Source organism: Gracilinanus agilis, chromosome 1 (genome assembly GCF_016433145.1).
Source record: "Gracilinanus agilis isolate LMUSP501 chromosome 1, AgileGrace, whole genome shotgun sequence".
NCBI lineage: Eukaryota > Metazoa > Chordata > Mammalia > Didelphimorphia > Didelphidae > Gracilinanus > Gracilinanus agilis.
The window spans coordinates 149,380,366-149,394,592 of record NC_058130.1 but is presented as its reverse complement, the minus strand read 5'-3'; the positions used below and the strand labels follow the sequence as shown (position 1 = coordinate 149,394,592).

General features: G+C 36.5%; 1 protein-coding gene across 1 annotated transcript; it reads left to right on the top strand.

The window, feature by feature from the left end:
- Positions 1-241: 241 nt before the first annotated feature.
- LOC123230985 (olfactory receptor 13C2) lies at positions 242-1,204 on the top strand. The gene has a single exon (XM_044657187.1). The coding sequence runs from the start codon at positions 242-244 to the stop codon at positions 1,202-1,204; it is 963 nt and encodes a 320-aa protein (XP_044513122.1).
- Positions 1,205-14,227: the final 13,023 nt, after the last annotated feature.

Below are 14,227 nucleotides of genomic sequence, written 5' to 3'. Positions count from 1 at the left end.
AACCACTACCATATAAAGAAAGGGTCAATCTAAGCACCAGCCTCGAGTCCTGGAATCTCCTACTTGTTTATAGAGCCTGTAGGCAGCTTCAGAGTGGGAAAGAGGCTGATGCCATTAATGAGGCTATTAGCAACATCCTGTTAATGTCTTTCCACCCAAACCGTTCCAAATTTAAAGCACGGAAGTAACAAAAATTTGTCTTATATCCTCTAAATTCCTCAGGCAGAAGAAAAATTGTAAAATGGAAAAAACAAATGAAACCTCTGTGACAGAATTCTTCCTAAAGGGACTTTCTGGCTATCCCAGACTTGAGATCATTTTCTTTGTGCTGATCCTGGTAATGTATGTGGTCATTCTTCTGGGCAATGGCATCCTCATTGTAATCAGCATCTTAGACCCCCACCTCCACACTCCCATGTACTTCTTCCTCAGTAACCTCTCTTTCCTAGATATCTGCTATACATCCACCTCTATTCCTTCAGCCCTGGTAAGCTTCTTATCTGAAAGAAAAACCATTTCCTTCTCTGGATGTGCAGTGCAGATGTTCCTTGGCTTAGCCATGGGAACCACAGAGTGTGTGCTCCTTGGCATGATGGCCTTTGACCGCTATGTGGCCATCTGCAAACCCCTAAGGTACCCCACCATCATGAGCAAGGCTGCATATGTGCCCATGGCAGCTGGATCATGGGTAGCAGGGGGTGTCAACTCACTGGTGCAAACGGTTCTTGTGGTCAGGTTACCTTTCTGCAGAAATAATGTCATCAATCATTTCACATGTGAAATCCTCGCTGTCATGAAACTGGCCTGCGCTGACATCTCTGGAAACGAATTTACCATGTTGGTAGCCACTACGTTATTCATCTTGACTCCGCTGTTGTTAATCTTTGTCTCTTATACATTAATCATCTTCAGCATTTTAAAGATTCACTCTGCTGAAGGGAGAAGCAAAGCTTTTTCTACCTGCTCAGCCCATCTGACTGTGGTAATTATATTCTATGGGACCATCCTGTTTATGTACATGAAACCCAAATCCAAAGAATCACTTAACTCAGATAAGTTGCAAGCCACAGATAAACTCATTTCCATGTTTTATGGAGTCATGACGCCCATGATGAATCCTTTAATCTATAGTCTCAGGAACAAAGATGTGAAACAGTCAGTGAAACATCTACTAGGCAGAAAATTCTTCAGCAAACCAATGTGAACAGCCCTGTGGTTTCATCCACTATGTGATAAAAACATGAAGAATAGAAACTTCAGTAGTTCACCAGCTTGCAGAATGCAATAATCCACACTTGCCCACCCTGCACTGCTTTGACTATATGCTATGGAAAACCTTCCAAAGGAAGCCTACCGAGTGTACTACAGACGCTCTTCTGGATTTCTTGGTATTATATGGATACCAATGGAATACGTGAGCCATCCATCAGTGATCCATTCAGGCTCTCTTTCATGACCAACCCACCTCCTTTTCCAGTTACTTATCTCTCTGATGTGTTTTATGTCATTTCTCTGAGTCAGTTGTTCATTGGTGATATATTAAAGGATACTTACAATCATCATTCACCTCTCCATTAGCCTTTGACTGTCTCAATTTTAATTTTTCAGAGACTGTGGGATTCCATGATAAGTAACAATTAAGAAAATCCTAGTTGCAAAATGTATTTAAGAAATAGTATTTGTCATTTGTCAAAATTGCCAGAAAGCACTGTTTCTTGTATCCAAATTATTTTCAAAAACATCCTGGAATCCACCCAGCAAAATATTTCAAGATTCAGTGCAAATCCTGCCATCTTTAGAAAACTCTATTCCAATACTGCTGCTGTTGATGCCTTCCCTTTAAGATTATCTTTAATATATTCTGTAAATATCTTGTATATACGAAGTTATTTACACATGTTTTCTCCCACTATAAAGTGAGATCCTCAAATCCAGGGACATTTGGGTGGGATGTATTTTTTTGTATCCTCTGCACTTAGCACAGTGCTGGCACATAGTATATAATAAATTCTTGTTGATTGATTGATTGATATAAATTTATTAATAATCAGATACAAAACTGAGTAAAAATAATCCGTCAATACACATGAACATTTATAATAACGAGGAAATTTCCCTTTTAAAATGCTAATCTTTGGGGAACAGCTGGGAGGCTCAGTGGATTGAGAGCCAGACCAAGAGATGGGAAGTCCTGGGTTCAAATTTGACCTCAGATATTTCCTACTTGTGTGACCCTGGGCAAGTCACTTAACCTCCATTACCACTCTTCTGCCTTAGAACCAATACCCAGTATTGATTCTAAGATAGAAAGTAAGGGTTTCTGAAAAAAATAAAATGCTAATCTTTTAATAGTCAGAAAAGGCCTTTCAAAAAGTATTTCAAGCTTAATTTTTTCTGAAAAAGACATTTTAATTTTGCAAATTTTAATTGCTATGTGCAGAAAACTATACAGAGTCACAGAATTTAGATGCCATGACCTTTACCTTCATGTATTTCAATTCTTCAGTTAGTATTGTATAAGACAGCTATACAACCACCATAATTTTAAAAGACATGGTGAATGATTAAAGTCATATGAACAAAGGCTTACCTAAGATGCAAGCAAAAATGGTTATTGGGGAGTCCCTGGGTAGATCCACACCAGTGGATGGTCTAAGAAGTCACCCCAATATTTACTTAATTTATTTTCCTTTAGTTTATTATTGAATAATAGAAACTTAGATACTCTAGAAAGTCAATTTATCATATGAATTACCACAAAAATAATCCTAGTAGCTGTTTATTCAGCCTCTATTTGAACTATTCCAGGGCCAGGGAGCTCTCACTACTTTTTCAGATTACCCATTCTACTTTTGGATATGAGAAAGTTATTTTTTTCTTTTAAACAAAAATTGACTTCCAAACAACTGAAACTTCCCTCTCCAAATTACCAAAGATCTCTTTGTTGATAAATTGAATGTCCTCTTCCCAATTTTCATCTTTTCTAGACATCTTGATAGCATTTGACTCTCTTGACTACACTGGATATTCTCTCTCCTCTATGTTTGTGTGACACTATTATAAAAATAAACAAAAGTAGATGCATTCTCTCTCATGGTTCTCCTACTACATAAATTGTTTTCAGTCACCTTCACTAATTCATCACACCTATGTCCCTCCCATTAACCCTAGATGTGTCTGGGTATATACCCAGTGAGAACTCTGCTCTGGGGTCTCTTCTCATTTCTCTCTACACTCTCTTTCTTGATGACAGCATTCATTCTCATGAGTTGAATTACCATTTCTATGCAAATAATTCCAATATCTTAATATCAAACCCTACTCTTTATGATAACTTCCATCACCACCTATCTATTAAACATTTCTACATGGATATCCTAAATGCAATTCTACTTCAACATATCCAAAACAAAACTTATTTTCTTTCCCTAAAGTTCAGCCCTATTCTAAGATTCCCGTTTACTGTTGAAGGACTCACCACCCTTCTAGTCACCCACGTTCAGAACTTTGACCATCATCCTCAACCCTTTACTTTAACTCACCACCCCCTGTCTAATTACAATAGCTGCCAAATCTTGTCATATTGTCTCCATGCCATAATCCCTTCTTTTCTGGAGGACTAATACTGTTTATTTTTACTTCCTCAACTTTTTCCTCATTCTAGCCCATATTCCACATACCTGCCAAAGTGTTTTCCCTAAGTTTTGTAAGACCATTTCAATCACCTATTCAATAAATTAGAGGAGTTACCTTTATATTAAATGCAAATTTTTTTCTTTGGCTTTTTAATCTTTTCACAATCTGGCCCCTTTCCAGGCTTCTTACATAAGATTCCCCTCCAGATGCTCTATGAACAAAATATATTAGCCTACTTGCTGTTCCATACATATGACACTCTATCTCTTGTTTCCATTTTCTTTTGGATGACTGTCCCCCATACCTATAATGAAATTCCTCCTCACTTTCATCTAGCAAAATCCCTAATTTCCTCAGAAACCACCTTTTAGGTGAAGGTTTTCCTGATCTCATATATTTTAGTGCATTTCTTCCTACTTCATTTGAAGTTTGTAAATAGTTTAATACATATATTTGTATACGGAGTTCTTGGCTCCTCTATTAGAATGTCAGCTTCTTAAAGACAAGGACTGTTTTGACATTTCTCTTTAAATATCCATCACTTAATACAGAGTCTACCGTATAGTATACATTAAATTCTTCTTATTTGTTTGATTAATTGGTCCTACTTCTATCCTCCTGAGTGAATGAATCTTTATTTATTTATTATCTTATAGATAATGTCCTTCTAAAAATTTGAGGATGATATTCATAGCCTACATAACTTTTTCTCTACTCAAATATATCCACCTTTTTCCATCTTTTCCTTATTTGATATTGTTTCTAGACCCCTTAATTCAATTTAATAAACATTTATTAGTCACCTACTCTGTTTATAAAACACTGTAATGGAGGATGGGAACATAAAGACAATATCTGCTCTCAAAGAGTCTGAATTCCATTGGAAATAAAATAATATATTAATAGTAAATTAAATGTATAAAGCATATATGGAATAATTTTGGGTGGATGGCACTTATTCCTGAGGAGAATTAAGATAGATTTCTCATAGAAAATGCAAATTGACCTATGCTTTGAAGGTAGAGATTCTACAAGGTGGAGATGAAGAAAGAAAGAAATCCAGATACAGAATAATAAAAAAAAAAGACTTAAAGAGTAAAAACTGGAGAACCCTGAAACTCCAGAACTATTGGTAGTTATCAGGTAACTATTGCCTGGTCTATTTCTTAACCATCAGAAATCTTTTAAGTTGGAGTTTATTGTACTCAACATTATGAGGCCTCTGACTTACAGAGACTAAACTTCACACAAGGAAAAGGCAAAGAAAAAAATAAAATAAGTCTAAGGTTAGCTGAAGAATAGCCAAGGATTACTAATAGTCCATCAGAGCATCACCCAGCTGATACCAAAAGACCTGTGAGGAGATTACTAACATGGACTAAAAGACCAGTGTCAATGGGAACTGCATAATGGTACCACTAGAAGATATCAGTGGCTTAATGCCATCAAAGATTTAGGTCATACATGTCCCTTAGGTATGTAATATTCTATATATTCCATACATATTCCCCATATGAGTTGACCAATTATGTACCCTATATATGTGACTCTTTAGATGTGCTCCCAATATGTATCTACTCTTTGCAAAGATATTTGTATTTTTAAGAGCCAGTATACCAGATTTGGGGGGGGGGGAATTTATCACTACAAATTATTGTGATACTATTTTCTTATGTCACTTCATCAGATAGTTTTGCTTTGAACTGCTATATCCTCTGACTATTAAAGGACACATCAACCACTACAAACCCAAGAGCTTGTTTTCTTTTCAATACTTCAATGGATGTTTGATTTCACCATTATGGATACCCCCTTCAATGGAGAAGAAAACAAACTATCTACATAAATGTTTGTTGAGTCAAATTACTGAGTATAATAGACACATTACATTAAAGACATTGTGCAAAATGAGAGGGAAATACTCTACAAGCAAAAAGAGAGGCCCTACCTTTAAGAAGTTTGCATTCTAATAGGGGAAGATAGCAAATTTTTAAAAGAGTTAGAAAAGGGGAAGGGCTCAGAAAGGAAAGAAATTTACCTCTTGGGGAATAATTTGGAAAGATCCAGAGAACCAGGAGCTGAACCAGGTTAGAAAATTGAGATTAAAAAAAGGTTCTTGAAAGGATGGGACATAGATTGACCCTAATAAGATGAAATAATTTTATGGGGATAAATATAAAAAGTTAACTATTTTCTAACAGGATGGAGGATCCATGATTAGATAATTATTCATGAAAAATTACATTGATATTTTTAGAAAACTGAAGATTCAATACAATTCAACAGTACAGCATGGTACTCAAGGAAACAGAGGCAACCTTAGGTTACATGAATTTATTTCAATTCGATAAACATTTAGTAAGCACCTCCTCTATTCAGATCATTGTGCTAGATGCTGGTAGAAGCCCAAAGTTAGGAATTCTTGGTTCAATTCACCTAATAAGCAGTTAGCTTATAGCCTAGTGACAGGGGTTGTTCATTTTTCATTTCAAAAAGGACCAATGACATCACAGGGTGAAGTCTTGATTTGCAAGTGAATTGAATTTAAGTGAGGCAGAACTGCACAAAATCATCAGCCTCACTCTATCTTCCAGGGTAACTGAAGACCAGTGACAGAACAAAAGTCAAAAGTACTGATAATAGCCAAGGATTCTGTGTATGCCTTTGGCATCCTCCATGTCTAACCAAGATCTAGGTGCTCAATAGCACCTGCTTCAGTCACTTTAATGGTCATCACAATAAATTGTTCTGATTTGCCCCCTCTGCCAGAGGAAGCCTTCTCCCCTAATTCACCAGTTACTCTCAAGCTGATTTAGCCTGACTGCCAAGACAGTTTTACCAGAGTGTGGTCTCTTAGAGCCACAGTTGAGAGTTAGGTGAGAGATATACACCAACAGTAGATGAAGCGCTCTCACACTAGAGATGTTAGTCCTCCATGAACTCCCTGAATATACTCCAATAATCGGTAAAAATAGGTGCATAGCAACATTCAACACTAGGGAATAAATGCATTAGAGAGGTTCAAAATAAAGCTTTAAGTGAGGTCCAAAATGAGCACAGCTGCCACATAGTCAGTCTTTAATAAATACTAGTTGACTAACAAAGGTTATTACAGTGAGAAAAGAGAGAGAGAGAGAGAGTTTCAAGGAGAAGGGGAAATTGCAGTTGGGCTTTAAAGGAAATGTAGGAATTCATCTGATGAAGAAAAAAAAAGAACATTCTAGACATAAAAAGATATATGAGCAAAATCTCATGTATGAATGCAAAAAATCACAGGTATTGTCAGGGAGACAGAGTATTCCAACTTAAGTGGGCTATAGATTTCACAGAAGTACAGTAGGATAACTGAAAAAGGTCCCAAAGTAACTGTTAAGGCCAAAGGGCCCCAAATCATTAAAGTTTTGAATAGCTAATATAACTTCAGGTGAACATTTCATATTCTATAAACTACCATTTGCATCTTTATCAGCATTTTAATATATAAACAATTCAACCTTACCCTACAAATCAAGAAAATTTTGTTGTCTCTAATGAAACTTCAAAAACACAATGGTCATTCAAAAGAGCATCCCCACCCTACTTTAGAAGAAATGTGTGTCTATCAATAGGTGAACTACATTTGTAAAGTTGCTTATTAATTTGGAAATATTCCTAACATATTTCTGAAAATGACCTCTCCTACATAAGATAAAAGCTTTAGCCAAGGTCAAGAAAGTCTAAGCTAGACCATGGCCACAGCACCACAAGCAAAGCCCTAAGCAAAAGACCAAAAAAACTGTAGAAGTCCCGGAAGCATGGAGCATCATAAAATCATACCTCCACAATCAATTAAAACACTAAGACACTTGAAGGAAAAATCAAAAGTGGGAAGCAGAGACATCCCCCAGAAGGAATTATAGAAAGACAAAGACAGATAATTAAATTTTGATTGCCTCTGCTCACAAATGGTTCATGCTTTGTATATGCATATACCCATATAGATCCAGGAGACCTGCTCCCTGAATTGCCCACACAAGCATGGAGGTGCCAAAGAGGACCATGTTTCATCTTTACTGGGAGCAGCCAGCTGTGGAAACATATCTTCATAGCTACCTTTGAATAAAACTGGAAATCATATAAGTGAATACATTATGTTACTGTCATGCTAAATTTGGGCACACATTATCTCTTGTCTGGACTAGTACAACAATCTCCTAATTAATCACCCTACTTCATTTCTCTCCTTTATAATTCTTCATCCACATGACTAACAAACTGATATTTGGTAACTCCTCTGTTTAATAAACTCCCCTCATTCCTTACTGCCTCTAGAATCAAAAGACAAACTCCTCCATTTGGCACTTAAAGCCCTTGCCAATCTAGCTCTAGCCTTCCTTTTCAAGTTAATTATCCACTACTTCCCTTCTCCTCCACTTTGGTCCAGCTGAAATGGCCTTTTTGTTATTCTTCAAGCATTAAAGTCCATCTGCTGTAACTTTTCTGGAAGGCACACTCTCCTCAGTTCCTCCTCCCCTCTGCTTCTTAGAATCCTTAGCTTCCTTCAAAACTTAGCGTAAGCAACACAAGAACTTTCATAAACCTTCATTCACCCATTGTTGGTACCTTCATCACTGAATGTAACCTTGCATCTAAGCCCCTTAAGGGCAAGAAAAGTTTCATTTTTGTCTTTGTATCTCCAGAATCCAATACAGTGCCTGAAATATAGTAGGTTTTAATAAATGTTCTATTGATTAAAAGATTAATATCCTGCTCTCAAAAATTGGGGGAAACTGAACATTCCATTCACTTCATGAGATCACTTTACACAAGAAGTGTTTGCCTTTCTTTCTGGTGTTTTGGATTGGATATTCAAAACTTTAGAACAGAGGAATAATATAAAGGCAGGATCAATCAACAAACATTTATTAAGCATCTACTATTTGTCAAGTAGTGTGCCAAGTACTAAGGATGGATATTAAGTAGGGAGATAGGCCCTACCCTTGAGGAGTTTACATTCTACAACATATAAAAGTGAGTGTTGTCCAAGTATATAGTATATAGTCCAAGTATATATAGTCCAAGGTATAGTCTGAGCGGTCATGAAGATTCTCCATTTAAGACAATAGAATGTCATGTACTTTTCAGTAGCAATGGTAGTATTCATTTTTTTTAAACCCTTGTACTTCGGTGTATTGTCTCATAGGTGGAAGATTGGTAAGGGTGGGCAATGGGGGTCAAGTGACTTGCCCAGGGTCACACAGCTGGGAAGTGGCTGAGGCCGGGTTTGAACCTAGGACCTCCTGTCTCTAGGCCTGGCTCTCAATCCACTGAGCTACCCAGCTGCCCCGGTAGTATTCGTTTGATTTTTTTCCCCTGGGGTGAGAAGCAGGGAAGCACAGAGAAGGTAAAGATGATGTAAAGCAAAATGTCTTTGCCACAGACTTTTCAAAAAAAAATGTGGGTTCTGGTTTTGTCACCGACATGTTATGAGGTAATTTCTTCATGTCCCTGGGCTTTAGTTTCACTATATATAAATGAAGAGTTAGAATCTGAGGATCTCTAATTTTTTTTTCAGGTTCTAATGATCAAGGATCTAAAAGCCACTTCTGGAAGGAAGCAAGAAAGATCTGATGATAACTTTTTTCACTCAAACAAATCCTAGAGATTATTGTCAAAATCTATACTCATGGACTGCTCTGGTTGATTCTCTTCTCACTAGAGGAAGCTATTTTGTTCAGCAGACAGAGTGTTCAGGGTGTGGAGTTAGAAAGACAGAATTTAAAACTTGTCTTAGACACTTATCAATTATATGATCCTGGGCAAGTCATTTAAGTTCTCTGACCCTCAATTTCCCTGTCAAATGAAAAAAGCTAGACTCAGTGGCCTTTAAGATCCCTTCTTGGCTCTAAATCTCTGATTCTACCTTTATGGCTGAACTAATACTTGTAGAGAAACCTTACTCTATGAGTACCTCAATTAAGAGATATAAACTTATAATATATATATATATATATATACATATATATGTAACTATCAACTATAAAAATAAATTAGGTAACATTGCAAGAGTTGATTTTTCTTAAAGCATTCCTTATTCACAAACAGAATTAATTTACAAACATTTGCTTTTTACAAAACTTTTCAGGAATGTCTCCTACATGGAGAACAGTTATGCCAGTTACCAAGGTAAGCTGGACAATAGGTCAGATAGTGTTATCACCATAAAGATATTTCCGATTCTCTCTAGGAAAAAAAAAAGTTCTCCTAGCAAATAAAGCAAAAACTTTTTTTTTCAATAAACTCGACCCATCTTTTCCCTGGATGTGGGACTGAGTCCCATTGTAACCTATTTGTAACTCTTTGAAGAGAGTGGTAGAAAGTTTAACTTTTAATTGTCCCTGTGAAACTTGTTTCTCTCTTACAGAATTCTTGTTAAGGCTTCAGTGAGTATTCCTGGAGGGGAGAAGTAGGGAAGTGCTTTAGCAAGATCAAAACAATAAATAATCATTATAGACAGTTTCCTAGCAAATATTGTTGGCTGTTTGAAATAATTAACTAATTAAGATCTGAGTAAAGAGAGAGAAAACAAAGCATCATAATGAGAAATCTCTATCAGCCATTGGTGTGTTTTTTCTAACTCTTGGTTGAAGTGTTGTTTTCCCAGGGATTCTTCAGTAGTATAGACAAGATTGTAAAGAGTCTTGATTCTTAAAAGCCTTTCATTTTGTCCTTGTTCCAATTCAATATCCATAAAGTGACACAGAGGGTTTTAGTAGTTTTGAATTGCTTCTGTTTCTATCCAATTAAAATTTACCTTTCAAGATACTGACTAAGATATGACTAAGCTGTGTGATCATTATACTTTTCCCAGTATTTGTCTAATCAAGAAAATGAATGAAAATAATTTGGTTGTTAACAACTGGAACAATAAACTGTCTGAGGGCAGGGATTCTCTATGTGGCATGTCCCACTCCAATATCGGTATAGCAAATGAGAGAGAGTCAATGATAATAGGGAAGACAGCAAAGTCTGGATGAATTTTGCATTCAGTACTACTGAATGGCTAATGCCAAATAGCCCAATAATGTGGAAGTGAGACTTTGCTAATGATTTTGTTCCCCTTCTCTCCAAGAAGTGACCTCTTCTCCTTACTCCTACCCTACTACTTCCAATCCTGCTCCAAGTACCCAATCTTCAAATAGTGAAGCTTATTGTCCCTCTGTCAAAATTATTTCTCCGTGTGGTTGAATAAAAAAAAAAACAAAACTTTAAAGCCTTTGATATGAGTTTTCTTATATGGTAGAATAGATAGTCCCTTAAAGTAAAAAGACCTAGAATTCAAGTTGCATTCTGACATATGCTAGCTACATAACCATGGACTTAGATTGTGAGTTGGACTGTTTTATGTCTTTCTTTGTATATCTGGGACTTAACATAGTGCCTGGCACACAGCAGGCAGCACTTAATAAATATTTGTTGCCTTAAGTCCTCAGTGTCTCATGTTTCTCTAAAAGTTAAAGAGAATTTTTTTTTCATCTGCATTGGTATAAGGAATTCTCATGCCAGGAAAATCCCTATACCAGTAAAATCCAAGTCTAAACCAAAGGGAAAAAAATTGAAAACCGAATATTTTTAGACAAATGATATTAAAATGAGATAATATTAGAATAAAATAAAAATGAGGATTTTTGTATTTTCTCTTTTTCTACCACATTTCACATCAGTATATTTAACCATCACAATACATGATCAAGAATATACTTGGGCAGGGGGGAAGGGAGCGGGTTGGTAGCACAGTGGATAGAGCACAGCCTTGGAGTCAGGAGTACTTGGGTTCACAACTGGCCTGAGAAACTTCCTAAGCCGTGTGACCCTGAGCAAGTCACTTAACCCCAATTGCCCAATTACCATTCTTCTGTCTTGGAATGGATATTTGTATCCATTATTGGACAGAAGGTAAGGGTTTTTAAAAAAGAATATACTCGAGGTCATAAAAGATAGATCATTTGGGACTGCATAATAAAACAATTTCTAAACAAATTTCTAAAAACACAATGAGGTCCATTTAACCTACCTAGTTTGCCAAAACTGAGATATAATGTAAGAGTCTATTTCCTACTGTGAAGTAATGTGGGGCTTATGAGGTCAATTTTGTTTTAAGCCTGGCAATAGACAGCTGTTACAGTCAAAAAACCTCAAGTCAAGAAAGATTTGAGTAGCTCACATGTAACTTTGAAAAGATCAAAGAAATAAACTGAATGAATGTTCTGTGATTCAGAAAAATAAGTGTAGATGAGAGTTAATCTAATGATCATGGGACTTCCAAAGGGAAAAATCTTGGAATTACAGAGAATGGAATTGCACATGGATTTCCCCAAGACACTTAATATTATTGGATAAATGTCATTGGCTCAGACTCCACTGATGGAGGAAGCTTCCTAAGCAGCATGCTCCAGGGAAAACTGGACAGAGAAAAGCTAATAATTTAGTAAGTATATAAGACAAGTACACAAATAACTATAATGCTAAAGTAGAATATGAACATGCACAGTAGAGTTAGATATGAAGTGCTAAGAATTCAAAGGAGGGATTGAGAGAGGGAATTTCTTCTGGCTAGAACAAGAAGAGGCAAGAGAGGATAGAAAGGGTGTCGAAGAGGGAGAAAGAAGGAAGGGCATTTGTGGAAAAAATAATATTGGGCTTGAATCTGAAGGATGGACAGGATTTTAACAGGCAATAAGGCAAATAGGAAAATGGACAAGAGTAGGGTATGTCTTAGGAAAAAGTATTCTATTTTGACTGGAATTTAGACTACATGAAAGAGACTCATGTAAAATCTGCCTGGCAGGCCTTATGGTCTAATATAAACAGTCTTATCTATAGAATCAGAGAACCTAAGATCAAATCCTGCCTCCGAAAGTTAGTACCTGATATGACATTGCATAAGTCACTTAACCTCCCTAGGACTCAGTTTCCTGTAAAATTAGGGATTTAGGTGGGATGGCTCCTAGGGTCCCTTTTTTGCTCTAGACCAGTGATGGGTAAACTTTTTAAAGAGGGGGCCAAAGGAAAGGAAATGCTCATCTGTCAGTCTGTTTCTAAGGCAACTCTTTTGAAGTTTCATTGTATTGTGTCCTACTCAGTGTATTCGTCTGATTAGGAATAATGTTGCCCAGCTGGATAGAACATTTCAGGCCCCACCCCCCGCCCCCCCCCCCATCTGGCCCACAGGCCGTAGTTTGCTCATCACTGCCCTAGATCTATGTTCCTATGATTCTATTTGGCAATAAATGAAAGCAAGGCAGTGCTTTGATCAGAGCAGTGGATAAAAATTTTAAGATGTACCATAGGTGTAAATTATTGCATATAACAACAAATTCTTAAAATATGTTAATCAGTTTTGTGTAAATTTTTTCACTTTTTTTTAAAAAGTTATTTGATATAGGGATGTCCCTCTAGGAAAGATGAGAGGAAAGAGTTTGATAGGAAAATATATCCACAAAAATTCCACTAAGGAAAAAGAGAAATTAATGTGCTATAAAACAAAAAAATCAATATATGGCATAGGAAGGAATGTCTGGGGTCCTCTGTAGTTCATAGCAATATGTGCAATGCTAATTGGGGTCTCATTGAAGGAATTGATTGACAGATCAAACTGACTCCATTTCAAAGAAACAAGCTTTATTGTAAGAGAGTGTCTATCGACAGTTAGCTAGCTAGCATAGTAAGTAAATAAAAAAGGTAAGCAAAGGTAAAAAAGTAATAATAAAAGTAAAAGTGGATAGGGGTTTTCAGGAATACTTTTTATCCTGATTAATCAAGATAAAAACTATTCCTGAGGTCATTTGTTTGGGCAGTTGTTGCCATGCCATTTCCAGGAAACTGATATCACTTCACCCATGGTCCACTTTGGTCTGCCTGGCTTTACCTATGATTCACTCTGTTTGCCCATTAGGAAGAGCAAACAAAAATGTAAATGGAATGGTAATGATACCCTGGGGCGACTTTAGGTCAACTTTTGCTCTTTTCTACAAAGACTCTAAGAAAGGCAATGAGTGTGGAAATGCAAAATTATTTGAACCTTGGCTTGTGTGACTAGGAAACTGAATCACCTGGGACTTGCTATTCAGAGACCCCCCAGCCAAGGAAATTAGGCTATATCTAAAGACTGAGATGAGGGGTTTTCTTATAATTATAAATCTAAGCAACCCATATGTCTTATCTGAAAAAGTTGCCCCCACATTAATCAACTAGTTATTGTTTCCATGCTCTTTTGATTGTTTACAACTACTGGGCAGGGTTTGTGGGACATTTTAGCCCACATCAATAGCATCTAAATTGAAGAAAATTTAATTATATCCACCTCTGCCAAGTTGAACAAAATATCCCAACCTTCTACTTTCAAGATGTGTACCATAATGCCGAGTTGCTCTGTATCCTTTAGCACAGAAATATGATATGTACAGTTACATGTTTTTGGTTTCACTTTTATTCAGTGATAACTACAAAGATTTATTGTGTATATATTTTAGATACATCTCTCTTATATGTGCTTATATGTGCATATATTGTTCTCCTTTTAGAATGGAAGCTCCTTGAAAGTTAGAATTGT

Bases quoted from the DNA above. Each gene is read 5' to 3' on its own strand.
- LOC123230985 (XM_044657187.1), top strand. From the start codon at position 242: ATGGAAAAAACAAATGAAACCTCTGTGACAGAATTCTTCCTAAAGGGA.